The 26,808-nt window shown below is 36.8% G+C and overlaps 1 protein-coding gene across 1 annotated transcript in view; it reads left to right on the top strand.

Annotated features, from left to right (window-relative positions):
• The first annotated feature begins 2,513 nt into the window (after positions 1-2,513).
• The window catches only part of PTPN12 (protein tyrosine phosphatase, non-receptor type 12), a 54,232-nt gene continuing 29,937 nt past the window's right edge, over positions 2,514-26,808 (top strand). The window contains exons 1-10 of the mRNA XM_014964048.1: positions 2,514-2,622; positions 5,995-6,071; positions 7,015-7,110; positions 8,086-8,124; positions 8,929-9,000; positions 10,898-10,957; positions 14,230-14,372; positions 15,140-15,206; positions 15,829-15,906; positions 16,006-16,104. Coding sequence (XP_014819534.1) covers positions 7,087-7,110; positions 8,086-8,124; positions 8,929-9,000; positions 10,898-10,957; positions 14,230-14,372; positions 15,140-15,206; positions 15,829-15,906; positions 16,006-16,104 — 582 coding nt within the window. The 5' untranslated portion in view covers positions 2,514-2,622; positions 5,995-6,071; positions 7,015-7,086. The remainder of the gene's footprint in view (positions 2,623-5,994; positions 6,072-7,014; positions 7,111-8,085; positions 8,125-8,928; positions 9,001-10,897; positions 10,958-14,229; positions 14,373-15,139; positions 15,207-15,828; positions 15,907-16,005; positions 16,105-26,808) is intronic.

The raw sequence follows: 26,808 nt of genomic DNA on the forward strand, positions 1-26,808 counted from the left end.
TTTCATGTATCGCTTCCGCAAGTGTCTCCTTTCTCATGCAAAATAACTTCTGCTTCTGCTCATGGTTTTCAGAGGTTTTCTAAGTGAAGTGACGGTATTTGTCCCATAAGAATTAGTAAGATGGGAGGGGCGGGGAAGGCCCCCAAAACTCACAAACAGGTTGAGATGTGGAACAATATACAAATTTATATAGGGACTGTGCTTGGAAAGTATCATTGTTTGTCTTGTCTTTTTGGTTTTTGGGGTTTGGTTTTTTTTTTGCTTTGTTTTGTTTTTTGGTTGGTTTCTTTTTCTTCCTAAGTGGAGGCTAATAGCCTATTTCAAAGTATTTCTCAGTCTTGCAATTCTCAGCTGATACTACGAAGTTATGCATATTTATTTTACTGTTTCTGGGCTACTGGTTGTGTCCAGTCGTAGCACAGGCAGTATTCCTTATTTGCACCCAAGTAGGTGCAATGTTACATGGGACAGTATGTCTCCTGTTTGCAGTGATATTCTTTATGTCTGTACCGTTTCACAAACCGGGTTTCTCTGTCTGCTATTGACACAAGTTATGTTGAAAACTTGTTTTGAGTCCTGCAAAGATGAGCATAATCTGTGTGGAAGCTTTGTGTAACTGTTTACATGTGTTTCCAAGAGTTGAATCTTCCTATTTTTCATTGTAGCAGTGTTTTCAGATAATATATTTAGCACTTCAATCACTGTGTGGTCAGAGACTTACTCTCCTCCCTCTGAGTAATTGCTGCTTTTTTGTCATCAGCTAACATTGCAGGATTTTCAAGAGCATGACACTTCAAGAAAAAACCCCTGTGTGCTAGTTCTGTCACGCTTTTTAGCATTCAGTGATTTAATCTGTGATAAAGTCCTCAGAGAAGAGGAAAAAAAAAAAGAGAACTGATAGTTCTTGATTTGCCTTTTTTTAATTTTAAATTGCCATTGGTTTTGTTCTATAAATGACACTTCTACGAATTATTAGATATTATTCAACTAAAATTAATGCAAAGTTTTATCCACAAGTGCATATAAAATTTGTTGTTTTTTTCACTATACCCAGACAAATTTTATGAAAGCGTTTTATTGTATGTAGCAGAAAGGCTGTTTCGTGTGGTTTTTTCCTTTTTTTTTGTTGGGAGAATTATTCAAGGACTTGAGTTGCCAATTCATTTTTCCTTTTTTTCTTTAAAAATTGTGCAGCAAGTCTCCCAAGTGTTTTAGTAGTTCTAGAAGAATTCAAGAAGAAAGCTGGCTTTCCAATCAAATTGTCTTATTTATGATGTCCTTCGGCCTGTATGTTGTTCCATAGTCAATGATGAGCAAAACTTATATTTTTAACTAGCGACCAACCTCCCCAATTCTCCACCTTCCCCAAAAGAAAGCAAGCCAGGAACATTTCAGGTCTTCAAGGATTGTAATTGAGCATCAAAAATGGAGGGAGGGGAACGTGAACAACCTCTGTCCTTCTACCTGCGTAGGATGCCACTCAGTGGAAATACTAAACTTCTTTGAAGCTGCGTTCTTTGTTTTCCCCTTGATCGTGTTTTGTACCACCACCACGTCAGTGTCAATAGAATGGCTGGTTTTGCAACCACCTGGTTTAGCTGAAAGCCAGAGTTAACTATCTGAATTTTTCAGGTTCCTTTTTTAAAACTGGATGTCCACACAGTCTGAGATAACAAGCACTGCCAGCTTCTTCTGTATTTTTTTTTTCCCCAGAGAATTTATACTCTTTTCTTTCTCCTCAGTTTTGAGGTTGCATAGGCCCAATTTTAGTGGGATGATAAAAGCTGTATTACTCTTGTTACTTCTGACGTTGTTGGAAGACACGAGCTAGATTTTGTTATTAAGAGGTTTTGACTGTTTTGAATTTCTAGTACTTGAAATAGATGGATGGGGGGAAAAATGGCATATTGTTGTAAGTACAGCAGACCTCCTATCGCTCATCTTAATTGCGAATACCTTGTACCTGAGAGGCAGGGTTCTTCTTTCTCTGTGTGTGCTTGAGCAGGGAGTTGGACAGTAGGATTTGAAGCCTGTTAAAAGTGAGATTTTGCTTTCCATTGAGTTGGCAGTGTGTTAGAACCTGTGTGCTTCAGAGCAAAGTACCCGCTGCTAACAACTGTTCCTGAGCCAGCCTGTCTGTGCTCTTCCTCCAGGTGTTCTGAGCAGTAGTGGATTCTTCTGTTTCTCACAGGTGTTCTTAATGTAGTTATTAGTCCCTAACAGGGCAGTGTATTTCATAAATAAAATTATAGCTGTATTCCATATTGCTACTGTAGTGGCTTTTCCAAAGTTCCATGTCTCATGATGTCTAGAGCCAGTTTCAAATTGGTAGTAAACTGCTTATGAGCTAAAAGTACTGGAAAATTATATTTTTAAACTTCATCATAATGAATATTGTAACAAGAGAGAAGAGGTATTTTTGAGTGATCTTCTTAAACTTCATTGAAGCTAATACCTTGTGATGCTTCTGTTATCTTGAGACTTTAAAATATAACATAAATGTTTTATTTCAGAGGTTAAGAAGATTATCAACAAAATACAGAACAGAAAAGATCTACCCAACAGCCACTGGAGAAAAAGAAGAAAATGTTAAAAAGAATAGATACAAGGATATATTGCCATGTAAGTCTGATTTACTTGTTAATAGAAGACAAAGGCAAGTGCTTATTATTCTTATTGTATTTTGAATTTTACTATTTAGCTATTACGGAAGGGCAAAATTATCTCCTTTTTGCTGAAATGTAACTTTCATAAATTTTTTATTTTTAACTTGGAAGGTGAAGTAAGTGAACATTTGTATATTTTAGTAGGAGAGCTATCACCTAAAGAAAAAATGTGTGCTAGGTCCCAAGACACATCAAGCTGACATTTTCATTTTAGCTTGGAATAGCGTAGAACTTTACTTGGTGCTTTTCTGTATTTTTTCCTTAGGAGCATGTTATTCATGGTAGAAAAAAAGCACATGTCAGCATAAACTCTAGATGAGATTTTAAGGAGACCTAAGGAACCTGGCTTTGTGCTTTGAAGTGAAATGGATATTTTGCTTGTTTGTATCCTGTGAATGGTGTCAGAGAACTTTCAGTGCTGGATTATCTTTGGTTTGTATTTTGCTAGAGCCCAACTGAAATTCTGTTTAACGTATGAACACAAAAAACAAAAACCAGGGCAGAATTTAAATTTTAAAGCCACCAATAGGTGGATAGAACTGATCAGTGATCTGTAATGACAACACTGTCTGTTACAAGCTCACTTTGTGTAGCTCATGAGGCTGTATATTTCAGCAGCTCTTACTCTGCTTCTCATTATGAAGAGCTGACGGTGAGATTAAAGGATAGTCTTCTGATAAATGCCAGTTTCCATATCCCAGAAGATGAGCAACAGATAGTTTTTACTCTGCTTGGCTTTCTCGGAAGTGTTAGGAGGTTTATAACCAATTGGAAGTTGAAAATGGTCTTAAGCATCATTACCTTTCATTTTCAAAATGTGTTCTAGTAATAAACTCCAGTCAATTCCTGTGTGTTTCAGATGGTTGCATACCTGTGTGCTCTGGTTTTCTAGTGCTGGAATTTTTACTATTTATCAGCACTTGGAGCAGCGCTTCCAGCAGTAATAAACTTTGCTCTAAAGCCACAGGCCTGAGATTCTTTAACAAGGTGGGCATAGTGCTTGCTCTGCAAGGGAGGAGGGGTTGTTACACTCTTTCTTCTATTTTGGTAGATCTCAAACAATACAGCCAAATCTTGGTAGCAGCTGGGCTGAATCGAGGAGCCACTGAGTAGTTAGTCCAGTAGTGAATGGCTGCAACTAGAGTGGTAGATGTGCTTTTCTTTCATCTACATAAAAAAAAAAAAAGAAAAACAAAAACCTGAGTCATTGGGATCTGAAAGGGTAGACGGGTCACAGTGAGGAAAAATAAGCAAACCTCAAAGCTGACACTGAGGAAAATTGAAGATGTATTTTCAGTTAAAGCAAGAATATCTTCAAACATCCAAAGGTTCCAGCAATAAAGCGAAGGTCAGCTTGACAGAAGTGAAAGTCAGGAGATGTTTTGGAGGAGGATGACACTTTGCCTTATCTTTTATAAATCCAGAAAAGAACTTCTGCTTGTAACTTAGTTGGAGATTAGTGCTATGTTTGTCAGAAATCGTTACTGCTGCCAGAGAGATCTGTACTTCAATACTGGCTTCAGAATAAAAGACGTGTGCACGTTCAAATTACAGTTCACAAAGCCGTCCTAAATGACAGTGAAATGAAACATGGTGGTCACTGATTACCTCAAGACTCCAATTAGTAATTGTGAACTGGGCCTTTAAGCTATATCTGAATGTCCAAGCACTTAATTTTCTGAACCTGGAACCTGTATTGGAATTTTTTGTGGAGAATTCTATTCCAGATTGAAAACTCTGATAGAGCTCTAGAATTTTGGATACTGTGCTGGGAAGACAGGAGCCCTCATTAGCCTACCACTTTAATTAGTCTGGTCTGTAACTTAAAAGTAGTTTTTAGTATGAAGTTTGTGAAACCATTGCATGCTTATAAAATGTTCTTGCTTTTCCATTAGACATATGAGAGTGTAATACAGTGTAATATCTTTGAAGGGTTTCTCTAGGCCTTTATGTGAGTGTGCGTTGTCTTCAGATCTGTGGTCTAAATGTCTTGTAATCTACAGCAGTGCTTTTTTAGGAAGCATTACATGGTAACACAACCATTTTTTGCATGTTATCAGGACTCTGGCAGAAAATTTCACTATCTAGAAAGCAAGTATCTTGGAAGCTTTTTGGAAGAACTTTCTGTAACAAAATAACTCTTAGCATGTACTTCTTGTGGGCATGGTTCCCTGTTTTATTACCAGTGATGTTTGACAAAAAAAAACAACCAACAAACCATATTTCCTCTTTTTAAATTGACTCGTTCTTTGTATTTTTTTTCTTTAATTTAGTTCTAATAAAAGTTTTAGCAGCTGTTCTGTGGTTGAGGGATTGACCCTGGGAGCAAAAAGTAAAAGAAATTGCTTGAGCAGATGCTGTTTCTGCAGATATTTCTGTTCCCCAGATGAAAGATCTTTTTATTTTTTTTTTTTGATCTGGATTTCCAAGTGAAACAGCCTCTATTGTAGAGGTAGTTTGAATGATTTTTGTGTGATAGCTGGGAAGTGTTTGTATCAACAAGAGCTGGAAGGACTGGCGAACCTGCCAGCCACCTACCCTCCTGCTTAGTGAGAATCATCAAGTTGCTTCTGTATTAAAGATGCACTTAATCTTTTTTTTTTAATGCCAAAAATAATTCCAAGATGTTCGGTTTATTCTATCAACAAGTAATAAAGGCTATTTTTAAGACTGCTGAGGATTTTGGTCTCCAAAGATCTGCTGATTTTATAAGAAGCTTTCTCTGAGGTGGTCAGTAATGCTTGAGGCAGAAATTTAAAATGTCAGAACCCCCTAAATGAAGGGATCTGCTGCAAATAGTTGAGAAGTGCCCCAGCAAAGTGCCTGGAGCAGTGTTTGGAGGACAGAAGTCAAGCTGTGCCTAAGCAATAAACCCCAGCATATTTCATGTTGTGGTACTTGGAGTCCTCCTCAGCAGAGACTGTAGGACCTGCCTTGCTGCTGGTGTTTTCTTCTTTTTCCTGTAAATGCATCTTTAATGCTGACCATTGTGATCTGTGTTAATACTGTGTAACTACAGTTTTATTACTTCTGATCAATTTAATTTTGCCTCTTTGTAATGATTTACTCTTGGAATTCCAGTACCTGGTACTCCGTAAACTTGAGCATCAGTAGGAGCTACTCTGCTTATCCCTACCTGAGTTGATTTACCCACAAATTAAATTAACCGCCTGACTTGCTGGTGTGACTTATCTTTGGGAACCACTCTTTAATGCTTAATTTCTTCTATACATGTAATAAGTTCTATATATATTATATATAACTGTTACATGATGATTTACATGTGCTGTAATTCTTCTCTAATAAAAAATAATAATTCTTCTTCTAGTTGATCATAGCCGGGTTAAACTGACCTTAAAAACTCCCCCACAAGATTCAGACTACATCAATGCAAACTTTATTAAGGTATGTGTTACTGTCTTAACAGTTCTTAAATTCTTCTTAAGCTTTTATTTCATATCAGTGCAGTTTTAATATTGTAGCCTGAGATAAAATCTTTCCTTGCAGCTTTAAATCTTCTTTTATTGTGACTTGAATAGATTTTGAAGTGTGATACTATTTATAAAGCAATTATTTTTTTTTAAAGTTTTAATATTACTCTAAGTGTAAGTATAATATAAAGTACTTTATTTTAAAGTGACAGTGACAGGCAACCAAATTGGAGTTTCATACTATAGGAAAATTCAGACGCAATTGTTGATAGTGCTAAAAATGCCAGATTTTAAGACATGGTGGTTTTAGAGATCATAAATTAAGCATTTGACAAATTGTGTATGTTAATATGCACTTGTTGCTCTTCGCGGCGGAAATGTGGTAATGGAATTATATCTAACATTCGTAAAGAGAAGCCAGTTTGGCAAAAAGCCTGTAACGCTTTTGTTTCAAAGTGTGAATATCTTGGACTTGAAAAGCTGAATGTAAATGTCTTCAAGCTTTATATAAAGCAAATTTTTAACATTTTGGATTTTTGAAAGATGGTATTACTGGGAGGGGGAATTTAAATTTGTTCAAGGGGATGGTTTTTGGCAGAAAGATTTTCAAATTTTAATCATTAAATATTTGAGTAACAAAAAAAGTGCAGACTTAAAGGGAATCTTAAGGATCTGAACATACAGAAACATTTTCAGTTACAGTCTCCTGCAGCACATTAGCTATTACAGTCTTGGGCTCCCTTGAAACCGCCAGCTAATTCCCTCTAATGTAAATGGGACTCATATTTCATATTTACCCTTCCTGTTGTATTAGAAAAAGATACTCTAATTTTACATTATTATAACCTAAAGCCTTTTTTATTCAGCGCAGATAAATTTTCCTTATAAACATTTATGTTTTCTTTGTGCAATTCTAGGGAGTACATGGGCCAAAAGCATATGTTGCTACCCAGGGACCATTAGCAAATACAGTAATAGACTTCTGGAGGATGATATGGGAGTACAATGTGGCCGTAAGTACCTACTTACAAACCAACATCAGGTATTACCTTATTTCATGGCACAGTGACTGTATATCTTTTGCCTGAGCTGGCTATTATTATAAAAAATGTTGACAGTGATTTAGTCCATTTACTCCTCAAATATTGTTCTTGTGCTTTAAATAGCATTCTATATATCATTATTTATTCTATTTAATGATGGAAATTCAAAGTAATGATTTTATTGAATATGAAATCATGCCTATTTATGAATAGGTTGATGCTTGATTACACCCGCACTGCAGGAGACCTTACACCTCTGATTTTGTGGACTGACAAAATTAGATACAGAAGCAGCGTGTGAAACAAACAACAACAAAAAGCCTACCTTTCTATTTATGCTAATTTTGGGTTAATTATTGGTTTATATAGTCTACATCTGTTTAAACACCTATTGTCAGGAGTTAACTTTTAAGTACTGTTAAAATTTGGTATGTTCAACAAATTATTTATGAAAATATTTTTTAGCTTTATCAGACATTTAAATCATGGTTAGTTTTTGTAACAAATAGCTTACCTGTTGGTGCATTTTTTATTGTGCTATTTTCATTAAGTATCTGAAATAGTTTCACCTGAGAAATCTGATTCTTCTACTTTAAATGGTCTATGTCATTTTAAGCAAATATAGCTGCGTGTTTCTTCTGGTCTTAGACTTAGGCTGAATAAATAAATGAGGTATTTGTACAGGATTACAGTGAATTAAAATTAAGTGGCCTTAAAATGTTGTATTAATGTGGTAGATTATTTTGTCCAGAATAAGACTTGGATACTATTTTAAAATGAAAAGAGCATGCATTAGCAGGTAGGAAAATAGTATTAATTAGTTTCTTCAGTAGCAAACAATTAAGAAGTATCAGTATCTGCCTAGATAGAAGGAAACATTGAAGCGTTGGTGAATTTACTTGATCTGAAACCAGCTAACTTTGAGCATTTCTTTTGTCTTTTCAGATAATTGTAATGGCCTGTCGAGAATTTGAAATGGGAAGGGTATGTATATACTAAATTCAAGACTAAAAAAGCATTGCCCATGTGGGGCAATATGCTGATACCTGCGAAGCTTCATATGCCAAACCCAGAGCTGTAAAACTAATCTGCCAAATTGAATGAGAATGCCTATCCTTCTATTTGTATGTGTAGTAAATAATGAATGTGACTGCTTTGCTTAGCTCCATTGATAGTGTTACATTATTATTGAGGTGTCATGTCAGTGGAATACACGTCTGTGTACAGAACTGTACCCATGGTCTGCTTCTGGTCATGTCGCTGTGGAAAAAAATCTTGCTCTTTATGGGATGTAGGCCAACTGTCAAAATCCGGAGTCCTTCAGAATTTCCTGTCAATTGATACAGCTGCAAAAACAGTCTGTCCTTTAAATCTCTCTGCTATATCCCTACATTCTTTCCTGAGAAGTAAAAAAAGATAAAAGGTGGTCCAGAATTGTGAACTCCAGACTTTCACAAAAACTAAATTATCTCTCATTGCTTCCCTCTGTATGACATGTGCTTGCACATACGAGGGCAGTCATAAATTTCATGTCCTAATTTACAAAGTGTCTTTTGGCTGTATTTATTGGTCATCTGTTCTTGTGTTTGGTTTTTTTGTCTTTTTGTATCCAAAAGAAAAGACATTTTACTATCTTAAAAGAAGTCCAACAAGACACCAGTGAGCTTGTGTTAATGAATAGAAGAGAGAATAAGGGATTTGAGATTATCATTTTGACTTCTCTGCTTCTGTTAATCATAATTTTTCAGTACTACACATAAATTAAATTAGGATCCTTTGCTTTAACAGAAAAAATGTGAACGTTACTGGCCTCTGTATGGAGAAGCAGCTGTAACTTTTGGACCATTTCGTGTTTCTTGTGTAAGTATAAAGCTTTATAATTAATTTTGAAGGATTTAATGCTTTTGTAACTTAAAATAACTATTCAACAAACATTTTGTATTACAAAAAAATGCTTTTTTTAAAGTGTTTGGTACCAAATTTTACACAGTCTCTGAAATGAATGCAATAGAAAGCACTGTGTATCTAAGCTGTGTGGTTTTTTGAATCCTCCACAATTGTGTGTTTTGGGTTGGTTTTTTTTTAAGCTTGGTCTTGTATCTTTTTATAAATCATTTCTGTAGCTTTACATGATGTATTTGAATGTCTGTACCATACTCAAGACATCAAATAATATTGATGCAGTTGTTTCTCTCTGTTATGACTTATGCACTCTGGATGTACATGCAAAATGAAAGTAACAGTGGAAAAGGTTATTTTCCTTTAAGTTACGTAAAGTTAATTAGCATAAATAAGGAAAATGGAAACTGAACTCATAATTTTTTTTAAACTTGTTTCGTTGGTAACAAATACAGGTTTATTTGAAAATACTTCCTTTGCTTCTATTGTTTCTTTTAAAATGAAACCACAAATGAATAGCAGATCCCCATGAGGTCTGAATCTTTTCTTGGAGAATTCCCAGGAGGTAACTGTTAAGTAAGCTATGATTCCAGAAAGATGGAGAAAACCTGAACATTTGCATTGCATGTTGTGTCAATGTTATCAGGAGTTCTGATCTCTGAGCAGAACTACTAGAGCCTCTTCCAGTTTTGATACTTGCTCATAAATGATAACGTAAGGATTTGTGGCAGATTAACAGGCAGGAAGAGGGACTGCGGATATCTTCTACATCAAGCACAGCAGGGAATTGAAAGTAACGGTTCTTTTGGCACCTGCCATCTCAGCATCACACAGGAGTATACCCCAATGGGGTTTTGGAGTCATCTTTCCTTGGTACAGAAAGCTGGATAGTAAGAGAGTCACGGTGCAGTGACCATTTCACAAAAGGGGACCACTTATGTAGCAGACATTTCCTTCATGAATTGTGAGGTTTTCGGGTTGTGGGTGAGGATATGGTGTGTGGGAGCGTAGCCACCAAAACTAATATGGTCACCATTCCCTAGGTGTGGGATGGTGTCTGGTTGCCTTGGTACACACCTGTTTGTGTATCTTTATTCCTTCCTGCTTTAAACACGTTTGTGGCCCATTTGTCTGACTTCCAGTTCTTGGAGTTGTAGTCACATCATCAAGCCTTCACTTCTAGTTGATGCCAAGGGCCGTCCAGTCTATCGCATTGTGTTCAATGACAGCCTAATTATTTAAGGGAAGAGAATAGAAATAGGAAAGAGACTTCCTAAATTGAGTGCTGCCCCTGGACTGTCAATATTTTATAATATAGTGGATGAAAACTTTAACAGTTTTTTGGGAGGTTGGTTTTTGTCACTTATTCATTCTGACATTCACATTATTGTGCTGTTGAAAGAAAACACTTCCTTGTGTCTTCATTTTTAGTCTTGCTACCTTGTAGTTCAATCAGGTTCTATTATGTTCTATTAGTTACTATTAGGGTATGAAACCTGGCATTGAAGTGTTGAGTTCAACCATCGTCAGTGTAATGATCTCACTGTGAACTTCTTACACTGGAGTTCATGATTGGCCTTAACTCTTCACTTATTCTAAAACGGTGGAATTGATCCATTCCAAATTGATCTCAAAACTGTTTTTTTGTTTCCCATAAGTCAATATTACATGGATTTTGACAGGGACTGCTGCTATTTTTTAGCTGAAGTTCTTTAAGGTATTCAGAAAGAGGTAGCTGCCAGTTTATCAAGCTATTCTTAATTCTACTTTGAAACACCCGAGTTTTGGGTTTTAGTTATATCCTGCAACCTGCATATTGATCTTTTTTTCCAATTTGTTACTGTTTTCTCACGTTTAGGAAGCTGAGCAAGAAAGAACAGATTACTTCATTAGAACATTATTACTTGAATTTCAGAATGTAAGTATATGATCACTTCTGGTCTCAACTTTTAATGATATTCAAAGGTCTCTAAAATGATACAATGGAGGAAACTCATGAAAATGTCTTCACTTTTTTAGGTGAAGATACTGTATGTGTATAAATCATTAAATTTAGAAGTGGTATTAAAAGCTTAGTATATAAGAAAGAGAGTAGTGAAGCTCTTTACTTTTTTTTTGTATGTTCTTGGTTAGCCAAAGGTGTGTGATGGTCTTCAATAGCATGTGTTAACAACCAGAAAGCTTCTGTCACCCTAGAAGAATTTCAATGTTTAACCCAACTGAAATTATGATGACAAACTGAATGGGACTTGTCAAAGGAAACTGTTTCCTCTAGTTAGCTTCTTTTTCAGTAAAGTATGTATACTTGTTAGAATTCGCCCTATATTTTCATTTATTGTCAAGAGGGTTTTTCGGTGTTGAAAGGTCTTTATGATGCCCATTCGTATACCTGTATTGTCAAATAGATGTTGTCATTCTTGCTTTATTTTTTAGTGATTTATTTTTTCCCCAAGGTTTCTCACTCTACCTTGTAAAAAGTTACTTTTGGGGGAATTGAAATAGATACAAAAAAATATAGTGTGTTCTTGATTAAATTGAGTTGCGTTGTCTTTTTGCTTGGAGAACTTCTACATGGGGGAATTGTATGTGATATATTCAAGGGTCAAGATAGAAATGTACTTTTTAAAAACTGAGCTTAAGACTTTGGAGCTCTTGAAGTTTTGATATCCTAGTGCTCCAAGGTGTAGAATTGGCTTACCACACAAGTATTCTGCTAAACCAATTTGTTTACGCTAGTTAAGTTGGCAACTGTAAATGATTACAATTAGTGTCTTTATATAAGAAATTGAATTTGTTCATCTTAGTGAAACCTTATGACACAAACTACAGTAAAACGTGGGACCACTTCATAACTGTTATATTAGTTGTGAAAATTGTCATATTTTCAATGAAATAAAAGCATTTGCATTCTCCTGTAAGTGTTAAGAATGAGTGATTTAAGCTTTTCTTGCAAACTTACACTTAAATGTCAGATTTGAAATGACTATCTATTTTTCTGAAAAACGACTGTCAGTAAATAAAAATAAGTGTAGAGCTGTCCTGCAAAAGCATGGAGGTTGACAGTCTATTTTACAGAATACCTGTCGTTTTAATTGACATCCTGTATTAAGAAAGGATTTATTACAGGTTAGTTTAATTTATGGTTATGTTTTCCTTAGCAGTGTTTTGTTACCTTTCAACAACTGATATCACAACAATTATGAAAAGTGTGATCATGAGGGTGTAATTTTGGGGGATAATCTGTGTCTGCAGTAGCTTTCTAGATGCTTGCAGTGGAATGCCTAAGCTTAGTCAGTTGGTTTCTGTTAGCGTGTCCTGAATACTCTTAACTGACCCTGCTGTGAAATTTCTGATAGCAGAAATTAACTGCATAATAACTGTGGCTTTTGCAACGTTTATTGAAATAGTGCAGTTAAGCAGAACAGAAAAGAACCCCCAAAACAACCTACAGAAACTGTAGGTAATTTATATTTTCCTTGTGTATACTATACATGCAAGTCGTGTTCAGCTACTTGACTTCCTTGAGTTCTGTACCAGTTAATTTCCATGGGATGCCTGGGCACTACATCCAAACTAAGTAGTAACAAAAATCTACAGTTTGCACTGTACTTTTGATCTTGGCAAAGAGCCTGAAGTTTACGTTCCTTTAAGGAGTAATGTAATTGAAAAGCTTAATGAGATCTGTTGATGTTCAACATACACAGTGGACAAAACGATATTTCTTCAGCCTTACCTTGCAAATTTGCTTCAGGATTTCTGTGAGCACACATTTTGCTAATGAATTACAGGCTTTTCATCTTCTTTGAAGAATCCTAAGCGTAACCTTGAAGTGAGGAGGAAAATATGTATAGGACAATATCTTTTTAAGTTCATTTTCTGGTTTTCCAGAAGAATGAAGAGTTTTGTCATTCTAGAAAATTTTCAATGGAGTGTTGTACAAAATACTATGCAAAAGAATTTAAAATTCATATAAATATACAAAGGGGGAGGAAATACGATGGGAGGAAAACCAGCTTGACTGAAACTTGAAAATTATTTTAAGCTAAAACACCAGGTTCTTTCTTAAAAGGTGACAGTAAAAAAAAGGACTATGAAAGTTCTTTTTAATTTTTAATTTCCGTATAAAAAGCATAAATTCAGAAAATTTTTCATCAGACAGTTCTGTGAAGTGAAAAAAAAAAACTACTGATGACTATCCCTACTGATGATGTTGGTTTTACATAATAAGTTGGGTTTTTAAAATTTATTTTCTTAGGCTAAATTTTTTCTTGTTTTTATTAGCTGCAGCACTTCCATGACTCTGACAAAAATAAGGCATCAAAAATAGTTGGTTTCATTGGAAGGTGATATAAATGTCCATGCTCGAAAGGTCCACTACTTTTCTTTTCAGTTAAATAAACAAAAGGTAGTATAGGTCTTAGAAGTTGTAACCTCTAAAGTTGATTAAAAAAATCCATATGCTTCTCTTGTACATTACTTTGAGGGTATAGTAGAATCCAGAGGTGTGGCAGCAGCACAGAAAGGTGCAGTAGAACTAACTGTACTGTGGATGGTTTGGGTAATGATGAGAAAGGGGATTCAGTTTTTCAAGAATTCAGGCACCTGAGTAACTAGGCTGTTCCCAAACCTGCTCTTACCTTGTCCTTAGCATTGCTGTAGCATGAGCTAACTAGAATAAAAGTGCACCTACTCTTGTTGCAAGTGTGATCCGTATTTAGATATGGCCTGAATTGATTCTCTCATTTTCTTAATTTCTGTGTACATGCACGCACACACACACACTTTATTTTGGAATGTGACAAAACGAAAAAACAACAGAACCCCTCCATTTTTTTATTCCATGATTGAAAAAGAACCTTTCCCGGTGGCCTTTCCCCTTCTTTCTCCCTTTCAAAGTTTAAGACTGGAAGGAGAGAGAATCTTTTAACACAGTGCATTGTTGTGGGTCCTTTAACTCATAGACAGGGGCTTCTGTGAGCTGCCCCATGGTGCTTTCTTCTGTGCGTTAGCAGCACTCAAAAAATACTACTTCAGAATTTCTCTTTTGTTTTTGAGTGGTATAAGATACATGTTTTTTAATGCAGTAAATGGCTTTGCTTATCCATGCTTGATCATGCAAAAAATGTACTATTTATTTCAAACAAACTCCTAAAATATGTATTATCACTACCACCTTTCTCTCTCCCTTAGGAGACTCGTAGTGTCTATCAATTTCATTATGTTAACTGGCCCGACCACGATGTCCCTTCATCATTTGATTCTATTCTGGACATGATCAGCTTGATGAGAGAATACCAGGAACACGAAGATGTACCAATTTGTATACACTGCAGGTATCAAATATATTTATTTTTTAAGTTTATATACTTTTTATTTAATCTAGATTTTTAGTATGAGATGCACTAGTTTGATTCTAAATCACAGGGTTATTTATTTTAGTTTTCTATTTAGTATTTCCTCATGTCAAAACTCTGCTCAAAATTATACAGTCTTCATTGTCTTAAAATTCATGCCACAGTGAAATTTTGCTTCTATTTATTATAAGATAGACTATCAAGCAGAAAAGATTTAGTCATTGAAGGAGAACTGTTTTGTGATTTAAGGCATTTAAAGCCCCATTAGGACAAAACAGACTTTGAGGATCATTGCTAAAATTGCTGAAATCATGATGCTAAATAGATATGATGCTAGAAAGTAGAGATGATACTAAATCAAAAAAATGTGGGAAGTCTTTAAACTTTTTCTATTCTGACATTTAATGTATCTATCATTAAACTTGGACAAAACCCCTACTATTGAAGCTGTGGTAACTGGGAATAGTATGATGAAAGAGGCAATAAAAATGTCAACATTGAAGCGTCTTGCCTGATTACAGTTCCAATTGGATATGAAAAACTTGCATTAAAAATTTCAGTGCTACCATTTTGTACTGCTTTTTTTTTATTTTTAAGACACTATGGTGTCAGGTTGAGTGATCTTAAGATTATAGTTGAGGGTTTTTAATACATGTTTTTAACGTTGACTCTGGAAATATAAAGCTTGTAGTGTCTTTTTGACAAATAAAATAATTTCTAACATACCTAACTGTTTATGTTCATAGTGCAGGGTGTGGAAGAACAGGAGCCATCTGTGCCATAGATTATACGTGGAATTTGCTTAAAGCTGGGGTAAGGAATATTAAAGGAAGAAATTCTGTGGCATTCTGTCATTTCACAACAGTGATTGATTGAGCTCCCAAAAGTTCTAAAATAGTTAAATTTTTAAGACATCCCAGGACTCTTGACATGCTGGATGTTTAGTTTCACTGCATTCCTGATTTAGTATGAACTTAATTTCCATTCACAGCAAGTTTTTATCTAAAGAAAAACCTACTGTAAATTCTAAATATTTTTTAATATGTTTCAATGTAAAGTGATTTTGAATTCAGCTTTTTCAATGTGTCTGCTTCATCTTGCAGCTCCTAAAGCCTGATATTTCAGATATACAGGGATAACTTCATTCTGGGGTTTTTAGGTTGTGAAGCATCATTAATGTTGCAGTGTCACATTAATGCTTTCATTGGAGGTCTCGTTATCATTGAAATGCTCTCATCTGATCTAAATCAAATGTTTAAAACCAGTTCTGGAGAGGAATTTCTTTTTAAAAGAAAACTTGAATAGCTGCAATGTGGAGAGAACAGATTGGTTTTACCTAGAAAAGTTAAAAATACTTTTTGATGTCTAACAGCTCTTGTACTGCTGTTCTCACAAACAGTTATGTCAATGTAATTGACTTCCTTCTATATTTCAGAAAATACCTGAAGAATTCAATGTATTTAATTTAATACAGGAAATGAGGACACAAAGGCATTCTGCAGTGCAGACAAAGGTATAGCTTGTTTTAAAATGAATCTTTATCATGTGATAATATACTATCATTCTTTGTAACGATCTGATGCACTGATTTTTCTCTGGTAACCCACTATAGGAGCAGTATGAACTCGTCCATCGAGCCATAGCACAACTGTTTGAAAAGCAACTGCAAAAATATGAAAGTTGTGCAGACTGGAAGATTGCAGACGGAGTGGTATGTGTCTTTCCCACATGAGTTTCTCTGAACTGTAGCTGCTTCTGATCAATATTTTTCTGTAAAGTCTAGTTTTTAAAGTTTGGTGTTTAATAGTCCTAAGGCACGTACAGAGCTTACTTGAACTACAAGTGGGTTTTGTTGCGTAGGGACAATTAGCCTGTACTCAACTCACACTGAGGACTTGGTTGTAAAAGTTGAGTCAGATAATTAAAGGCATATTTACCATGTATACCAAATGTAATTGCAATAGGCGAAGCAGTAGAAAGAATTGTAATTTGTATGAAATGCAGAACTCTAACTCAATACACCCTTACCTTGCAGAGGTGGCAGTGGTTGACAGCTCATCTGCTGCTTTGATTGGCAGTACTTACCTCAATTCTGATATATTGGCAGCAAACAAAACTTTGTCTAAGCCTGATCTTCTGCAAATTGCTTGTTAATCAGTATGGTAAAGAGCACGTTAAAATTAAAACTCCAGCCTACATATACATATATTCATATTTAAATAAAAAAAATAATTGCATATATGTGTATGTGTATATAGATGGAGTCTGTCTGATCTCTGTTTAGCTTAAACTCTTGAACAAGAAAAACTTCATTGAAGTTCTCCCTTTTTTTCCTTCCCCCTCGATGTGGTGTTGGGCCCAGTTTTAAACCAGTAGATCAGCAACTTGAGCCTTGGATGTTGCCTGCTGTTTTGTACTGCCTTGGTTTTGGCCCACCACAGCCTTGATGTAGTTCAGCAGGACTGGCAATGAATGATCTTATTAAGTTCTCATGTTGTGTTGGAAGTACTGTTTGCACTGGAACAGATTGCGGGAAAGAAAAATAAGTTAAAAATGCCTTTGTCAGGAAGCTTCATGCTCTACTCTTTTAACAAAGGCGGGGGGGGAAACCTTGGAAAAAATAATACTCTTCATTGGTAATTGCGATATTTGAGGATTTTTCTGTCTTTCTGTCTTTCTACTTTAAATTTTACATTTTCTAGGCTTTTTCCTTTGGAAAGGAAAAGTAGCCTTTCTTGGCGACTACTGGGCAGTATGTGAAAAATGGCTTGTTGGATCAATGTATTCTTTTTCTCCTCCACAGTCCAGAACCGTACCACCATTTATTCTTGGACTGTGTTTTCTTTATTCAGTAATTTTATCTCTCCCTTCAGTACCTAATTGGTGTAGGCTCTATAGCTCTCTAGAGGGAGTATGAGTAATATCTTCAGGACATTCTGGAAGCAATTTAAAATTTGCCTTTATTAATAGGCATGCCTTTAATTTTAGGGGTTTAGCTCTTCTATACTGTGCTTTCTAGGAAGTTCAAACCATTTTTCATTCTTGGAAAAACGGCATATACCTTCCTTGTAACTCCTAAGAATTTATATCAGTTCATGCAATAGTTCTGATGTCTTTAGTCATGACTCATGGACTAATGCCATATGGATAGGGCAGGCTGTTATAACTTTTCATAGGTTTGATATTTAGCCTAGCTTGTCTGTGAATTTTCATTTTATTTTTGAGGAATGACCACGACAGAGTTTGGAATGTGCAGATTTACTAGATTTGTACAGAAGTGATTCCTAATTACTTGAGTTTTGGTCATAAAATAATAGGCAGATCATCTTCTAGTTATTTGACTTTGATCTGACCAAGTCTGCACTCTTAGACAGAATCAAAAATGTCTTTTATTATTTACATATATTCCAGAACATCTGAATAAGGCTATGACATAGTGTGCTGATACTATGTCTTTAACAAAGGCAAGTGCTGTCTGTAAAGAGTTGTGCTTTTTATGAGATTTGGGTGACTGAGTAGTAAAATGAGCAATTACATTATGGATAGGTAATGTGCTTGGGGATGAGACAGGGAGAAATCCCAACCTGAATATGCAGTGATGGAGTGTGAGTTCTGAGTTTTGATTGGAAATGATCTTGGTTATAATCAATAAATTGTAAAGGAAATTGAATTTTAGCAATTATTTGGAAACTAATAAGAGCAGAGAATGTAATGTCCTTGTGTGGATACCTTGCAACTTGAATGCTGTCTGCAGGTCTAGACTGCTTATCTCAAAAGCATATTACAGAATTACAGTGATGAGTCGTGTTCCTCAGGGGTCAGTACTGGGAGCGGTGCTATTTACCATCTTTGTCAGGAACATGGACAGTGGGATAGAGTGCACCCTCAGCAAGTTTGCTGATGACACCAAGCTGTGTGGCGTGGTCGACGTGCTGGAGGGAAGGGATGCCATTCAGAGGGACCTGGACAGGCTTGAGAGGTGGGCCCATGCCAACCTCATATAGTTCAACAAGGCCAAATGCAGGGTCCTGCACCTGGATCACAATAATCCCAGGCACAAATACAGGTTGGGCAGAGAGTGGATTGAGAGCAGCCTTGAGGAGAAGGACTTCAGGGTGTTGGCTGGTAAGAAGCTTAACACGAGCCAGCAATGTGCGCTGGCAGCCCAGAAAGCCAACCACGTTCTGGGATGCATCAAAAGAAGAATGGCCAACAGATCAGGGAAGGTGATTCTGCCCACCTACTCTGCTCTAGTGAGACCCCCACCTGAAGTACTGTGTCCAGCTTTGGAGCTCCCAACATAAGAAGGACCCTGTTCTAAGAGGTCCAGAGGAAGGCAATGAAGACAATCAGAGGCCTGGAGCACCTCTCCTATGAGGACAAGTTGAGAGAGTTGGGGTTGTTCAGCCTGGAGAAGAGAAGGCTCCAGGGAGATCTTGTAAGAGCCTTTCAGTATTTAAAGAGGGCCACAGGAGAGATGGGGAGGGACTCATTATCAGGGAGTGTACCGATAGGACAAAGGGTAATGGTCAATTTGAACAATGATCAAAGTTGTCAGAAGAACAACTAGAACTAAAGAACAACTAGATAAAGCTGGAAAAGAAATGGCTGAAGTTAGAAATGGCATAGGCTAAGTAACAGTTGAAAACTGATTTCTGTTAACCCTTCCTAAAGGTTATTAATAAGACCTGGCAGACAATATAAAAGGACATAGTTCTTCATGCAACATGAAGCTGCAGAGGTCCTTGCAGCTGAAAGCCTGTAGCTTTGAGGTGAATATCTCATCATCTTGGAATCTTCTGCCATGAATTTGCCCAAACCATGAAATTCCAGAGTTGCAAATGGTTGGAGAACGTCCGAGGGAAGGATTCCTGTGTGCTCTGTCCTAATTCTTCCCTCTAAGTTCCCTTTTGGTCACTGCTGGAAACAGGGCAAAATGAATCTTGTAGTCTGACTAGGTACAGCCTTTTTTTTCTGTTAGGAAACTATGCTTCTTCATATTGTAGCTTGAATGTTTCTGCAGGAGGGTTGAGGAAAAGTGTCTCCTACATAAAGAATTCCTGTATCTAAAAATTTGTTACTTAAAACCAAATTCATTACTATTCGTTTGCTACTTAGGAAATTTGCCTTCAGGGAATTGAGTGCTCTAGGCTTGGCCTCTGTTCTGGTTGTGTGAGACTACTTTATAAGTCCAGTTAAGTATCTACTTGTAGCTTTAACCTAATTCTCAAAACTTTGAGCCTCACTTGAGATAGTGTTTTTGCTATTCTAAAAAAGGTCCCTTTTTTCCTTGGAGGGTGTTGTGTAGCACGTATTATATGTAACATCTGTTTTTCCCCAGAAATGTTGTTTTTTTTAACTAAGATACATCCCAGAATGTTTGTTTGTCCTTTAAAAGGAAACAAACTCTGGTGCAGAAAGTTTTCAAACAACTTTAATAAATATAATGTAATATCCTAAAGTTCCTTCCCAGATCTTACTCTGCCTGCAGATGCTATGGCAAATGTGAAATCATGTACGCGTGAAGGGTTTTAATTATGTTCAGTGGAAACAATTCCAAATAAAAAAAAGTCTACTTTGGATATATTACTATCAGTTATATAGGAGTTACTACTGAAGTGAAGAGGAAATTTTCTTTTGTCTTTCATTTATTATAAACTGATAGTACTCTGAAGTACTGGAGTACTCTTAAGGTTGGTTTCATGGTTTTGTTGTCCAATTGCATTTCCCATTTCAAGCAGCGTTTGAGATGAATTGAGTTACCTAAGCTTTGTGAGCAGTGTGTGCCAGTAACATCACAGTGAAAAGCTAATCTGATTGGCAACAAGTAGCAGTATTCAGAGGGAAGTAGCTTAGACACAATCCTGAGCGTGTGTTCCTGCGAACTTGCCAGCTTTGCCCTGCTGGAAACAATACTGTAAAAAGTCAACAAAAAACCCACATGCAGTCTTTGAAAATAGACTTACAATAGGGTTAGAATTTCTAGTAGAATTTCACAGAAGGATTCAAAACCACCTAGAAAATGCACATGTGATATAGTATAATATAGTAATTGTATACTCTTACCATAGTTATATATATTGTGGATGGATAGTACTATAAATGTGTTTAAAATAATGCTATGTAAATGAAATTGTACAAGGGAAAGCTTTCTTCAGATATAAGATTTCCATTTATCAGATGGACTGGCTTTCGACAGTCCAGATTTCAGGACAAAAGATGTAATTGCTGCTCAGAAGCATTTTTTCTGATACGAAAGGACTCAGCTGCTGAATTTGATAATCGGGTGTTCTGTGTGTAGAAAAAAGAAAATTGATTAAAAGACAAACAATAAGTTTACTACCTCTTGAAAAGTATTTGTTGAATTTTGTCTATTGACAGGCATGTTATAGGATTGCAAGTTCTTGTTTTTACCCATATCCACTAATAGAAGCTTATATTCATAAACACTTTCTCCAAAATAAGCCGTTGCTGGTGCTCTCAAGTATTTCTTGCATTTCATCCTGTAAAAGTGACAGAATTCTGTTGCTGCAGTTGATTGGACTTTTAGAAGCTGTGGAGAAATCGGCTGCTATAAGAAGAATGTTGATATTCAAAATGTTAGTGGTTTGGAAACTCTAAGTGAAAAGACTTTGCTGGTCAAATTCTCTTTGCTGTTTTGCAGCTTGGAAAGTGATTTTTTGGCCATTGTAGCAGTATAAAAAAATCATATATATCTTCAGAGACATTTATCTTGTTGCCTATGCTTGGGAACTTATATTTAATCTGAATCACTTGAGTGTATCATTTCAGTCTGAAGTATTTCTCTTTTTATCTACTGATGCTCTGTGGTTCCCATGCTGCTTTATGATAAGGGCAAAAGGAATGTCTCAATTCCTTTTAAGGAAAACCATGAGATTACTCCTGGAAGAGTCTTTGCAGTAAATTTGCTGGTGCTTTACCAGTACAGAAAGCTTCTGAATTACATTAAATGTTTCCACTGTGAGTTCCAAAAGGAAATTATGCATTGCAATTCCTGGGCAAAAGGTTTTGAATTGTAGGGCAATTCCTGTGAAATACCAGTCTAAACCTATTATCCTCCATTTGCTCAAAGTTAATGACAGCTCTGGTGATTCAGACATTGGAGGAAGTAGGTGGGGAAAAGGTCCACCCTTGGGAGATGATAGCACAGTTTAGGTCACCTTAGCAAGTTGAATTCAGACACTGCATCTGCCATGAGAATTCCTTGTTCCTCTGCGTTACCACAGGAACATGAGTTAGTCTCTATTGTTGTAGACTAGATGTAATCTACACTTCTAAGTATTTAACTCTATGGTATTTCCATTTGTTAATGTAGTCTTTCACAAATAATATACACACTTTTTTTTATATATATATGTATGTCATTTAACAGAATACCTAGAAATTCCTAAAAATGAGCATTTTCACTTGATCTGAGTAACTCCTCCCTCAAATCAACAAGGACATTGGAACTCTTGAACTGCTCAGCCACTGATGCACATAGAGGCAAAGGCTGGGGAAAGCTCCTATTCTTTTGTTTACCCATGTATTGTTAATGCCTCTCTTTTCTTGTAGTGAGAAGCCTGCCACAATGGTGTAGCTATCTTCTGTAAGAAAACAAGGTGCTGCACAGAACACTTAACTTACTGAAGTGCACATTTGTTAATCCATTTTTTCTTTAAAATAATTTTATATGATGACCCTTTTGAACTATGTATGTTGTTCTGCTTTTTCTAAGCAGTGATACTTTTAAAAATTGCATTTTGCCTGAGAATGCGACATCTGTCTAGAGAAGCGAGAGTGTGTTGGCTGATGCCAGTAAGCTGTGATTAGGAAGGCTGGGAGGCTTTTTCTTAATACTGCCATCTGCTCTTCTCAAGGGATGAGGTCATTGAGATACCCTACATTGACTTTACAGTTGAGCTTCCTCTGTTCTGCTCCATGCTACTTGTTCTACGTGTTTGTCCATTCATTTATTTCAATATATGACAGAAGGAAAATGTGTGAGTCGATATCACTCAAGAGTGCTCAAAATACTGGTTGTTCACTACCTCTTGTGACACAGAACTGAGAGCAAGTAACAGTCTTGCTCCGAGAGCTCAGCAAACAATACTTCTTCAGTTAAAAATAAAAACAGATCCAGTAGTACCTTTGAAGTAAAAATCCATCACTTTCTGGGGAATGAGTTGTTTAAAAGTAAATGAGACCTTCACAGAAACATCAGTGTGAGCTAATTAAGCAAAGTAGTGAAGTACCTCTCTTTTGGTGACAATAACTCCTGTAAGGTTCTTGCTCCTGGTTTAACACGCTAGAACAGAGTGAACAGATCCTGATTTAAACCTAATGCAGAAGTGAAAGCTTTCAAACGTATATCTGCCTGAAGCTTTCCCAGTGTATGAAACCACTGACTTCTGGGGTTGAATTTAAGCGTTTTATGTGTGTGTTTTGTTGTTTGTTTTTTCTTAAATTTTTTCAAGGAATTATTTTGGTTAACTTTTTATGGTTGCATATGCACCTCAGACACTTGAGTTTATACACATCTTTGCAAGGCATATCTGTATGTTTTATTACTAGTAGCAAAAATGGCAATGCCTCTTCAGCTTCTTCTGCCTGTCTCACCTACAAACAGCTATTGGTGTATACATCGAGTTTAAAAGAACTTTGACATATGTTGGCTTCTTTAATGGGCTTTTCCTTCCGCCTGGGAGAAGAGCGTATCTTAGTAAACATTCTGTTCACAAACACTTCAACTTGCAAACATAGAAGGACAGGGATGCAGCTGCTGATTTGTTTTCTGGACAAGTTAGTCCACACCACAGCCAACAGGCACACCCTTTCCCTTGCCAGTGCCTTTTAGAAAACTGAGCACATAAATAAGAAATCTGTTTCTCAAAACAACATTCCTGGCAGAACAGAATTTGGAATACTTTTCTGATCTGTTGCAGGATGGAGGAGTTGGTAGCAGGAGGGAGGAACTCCTCCTGTGGTGTCTCAGTCCTTGGAATACCCTCTGCGTTGTGAAACTTGGATGTGCTGTGGCGCTGACACGAGGCAAACAGCCCACTCTGTTCTCGGGATGCAGTTGCATTCATTTCTAGCTCTAGTTGCTAGATTGAGGGGGGCCTTTTTAGTACAATATCAATGCGTTTAGTGCTACCCGTAGTAATAATTACAAAGAGGAGAGACTCAGAGTTTACTTTGCCCAACTCAGGGAAGCGGGGGGGAATGTGACACAACCACTGAGTGGAAAACAGAATTGCTGGTTGTGGACACTGTGAGCCTCAGCATCTTTTACACCAATTCTAGAATAGTACCGTGCCTGATGGAGGGCATGTGTGTTAAGGGCAGAACGATCTGTACAGTGTCGTGTACATACACCTGATATCAAAAAGCTGGACATTGTCTTTCTGTGTATTTGAGAGGAGGCTGATAGAGGGGTTCCATGTGCCATGGTAATGTTTCATTCCATCAATGTCTAGGAAAAAAAAAAATAGTTTCGGTTGGTGTTTTTTTTTTTTTTTTAATTTAGTTTGCCTCCAAAAGTTCGTATCCTTGGACTGTGTTTTCTTTATTCAGTAATTTTATCTCTCCCTTCAGTACCTAATTGGTGTAGGCTCTATAGCTCTCTAGAGGGAGTATGAGTAATATCTTCAGGACATTCTGGAAGCAATTTAAAATTTGCCTTTATTAATAGGCATGCCTTTAATTTTAGGGGTTTAGCTCTTCTATACTGTGCTTTCTAGGAAGTTCAAACCATTTTTCATTCTTGGAAAAACGGCATATACCTTCCTTGTAACTCCTAAGAATTTATATCAGTTCATGCAATAGTTCTGATGTCTTTAGTCATGACTCATGGACTAATGCCATATGGATAGGGCAGGCTGTTATAACTTTTCATAGGTTTGATATTTAGCCTAGCTTGTCTGTGAATTTTCATTTTATTTTTGAGGAATGACCACGACAGAGTTTGGAATGTGCAGATTTACTAGATTTGTACAGAAGTGATTCCTAATTACTTGAGTTTTGGTCATAAAATAATAGGCAGATCATCTTCTAGTTATTTGACTTTGATCTGACCAAGTCTGCACTCTTAGACAGAATCAAAAATGTCTTTTATTATTTACATATATTCCAGAACATCTGAATAAGGCTATGACATAGTGTGCTGATACTATGTCTTTAACAAAGGCAAGTGCTGTCTGTAAAGAGTTGTGCTTTTTATGAGATTTGGGTGACTGAGTAGTAAAATGAGCAATTACATTATGGATAGGTAATGTGCTTGGGGATGAGACAGGGAGAAATCCCAACCTGAATATGCAGTGATGGAGTGTGAGTTCTGAGTTTTGATTGGAAATGATCTTGGTTATAATCAATAAATTGTAAAGGAAATTGAATTTTAGCAATTATTTGGAAACTAATAAGAGCAGAGAATGTAATGTCCTTGTGTGGATACCTTGCAACTTGAATGCTGTCTGCAGGTCTAGACTGCTTATCTCAAAAGCATATTACAGAATTACAGTGATGAGTCGTGTTCCTCAGGGGTCAGTACTGGGAGCGGTGCTATTTACCATCTTTGTCAGGAACATGGACAGTGGGATAGAGTGCACCCTCAGCAAGTTTGCTGATGACACCAAGCTGTGTGGCGTGGTCGACGTGCTGGAGGGAAGGGATGCCATTCAGAGGGACCTGGACAGGCTTGAGAGGTGGGCCCATGCCAACCTCATATAGTTCAACAAGGCCAAATGCAGGGTCCTGCACCTGGATCACAATAATCCCAGGCACAAATACAGGTTGGGCAGAGAGTGGATTGAGAGCAGCCCTGAGGAGAAGGACTTCAGGGTGTTGGCTGGTAAGAAGCTTAACACGAGCCAGCAATGTGCGCTGGCAGCCCAGAAAGCCAACCACGTTCTGGGATGCATCAAAAGAAGAATGGCCAACAGATCAGGGAAGGTGATTCTGCCCACCTACTCTGCTCTAGTGAGACCCCCACCTGAAGTACTGTGTCCAGCTTTGGAGCTCCCAACATAAGAAGGACCCTGTTCTAAGAGGTCCAGAGGAAGGCAATGAAGACAATCAGAGGCCTGGAGCACCTCTCCTATGAGGACAAGTTGAGAGAGTTGGGGTTGTTCAGCCTGGAGAAGAGAAGGCTCCAGGGAGATCTTGTAAGAGCCTTTCAGTATTTAAAGAGGGCCACAGGAGAGATGGGGAGGGACTCATTATCAGGGAGTGTACCGATAGGACAAAGGGTAATGGTCAATTTGAACAATGATCAAAGTTGTCAGAAGAACAACTAGAACTAAAGAACAACTAGATAAAGCTGGAAAAGAAATGGCTGAAGTTAGAAATGGCATAGGCTAAGTAACAGTTGAAAACTGATTTCTGTTAACCCTTCCTAAAGGTTATTAATAAGACCTGGCAGACAATATAAAAGGACATAGTTCTTCATGCAACATGAAGCTGCAGAGGTCCTTGCAGCTGAAAGCCTGTAGCTTTGAGGTGAATATCTCATCATCTTGGAATCTTCTGCCATGAATTTGCCCAAACCATGAAATTCCAGAGTTGCAAATGGTTGGAGAACGTCCGAGGGAAGGATTCCTGTGTGCTCTGTCCTAATTCTTCCCTCTAAGTTCCCTTTTGGTCACTGCTGGAAACAGGGCAAAATGAATCTTGTAGTCTGACTAGGTACAGCCTTTTTTTTCTGTTAGGAAACTATGCTTCTTCATATTGTAGCTTGAATGTTTCTGCAGGAGGGTTGAGGAAAAGTGTCTCCTACATAAAGAATTCCTGTATCTAAAAATTTGTTACTTAAAACCAAATTCATTACTATTCGTTTGCTACTTAGGAAATTTGCCTTCAGGGAATTGAGTGCTCTAGGCTTGGCCTCTGTTCTGGTTGTGTGAGACTACTTTATAAGTCCAGTTAAGTATCTACTTGTAGCTTTAACCTAATTCTCAAAACTTTGAGCCTCACTTGAGATAGTGTTTTTGCTATTCTAAAAAAGGTCCCTTTTTTCCTTGGAGGGTGTTGTGTAGCACGTATTATATGTAACATCTGTTTTTCCCCAGAAATGTTGTTTTTTTTAACTAAGATACATCCCAGAATGTTTGTTTGTCCTTTAAAAGGAAACAAACTCTGGTGCAGAAAGTTTTCAAACAACTTTAATAAATATAATGTAATATCCTAAAGTTCCTTCCCAGATCTTACTCTGCCTGCAGATGCTATGGCAAATGTGAAATCATGTACGCGTGAAGGGTTTTAATTATGTTCAGTGGAAACAATTCCAAATAAAAAAAAGTCTACTTTGGATATATTACTATCAGTTATATAGGAGTTACTACTGAAGTGAAGAGGACATTTTCTTTTGTCTTTCATTTATTATAAACTGATAGTACTCTGAAGTACTGGAGTACTCTTA

The sequence above is a fragment of the Calidris pugnax genome, unplaced genomic scaffold (assembly GCF_001431845.1).
Source record: "Calidris pugnax isolate Ruff unplaced genomic scaffold, ASM143184v1 scaffold44, whole genome shotgun sequence".
NCBI lineage: Eukaryota > Metazoa > Chordata > Aves > Charadriiformes > Scolopacidae > Calidris > Calidris pugnax.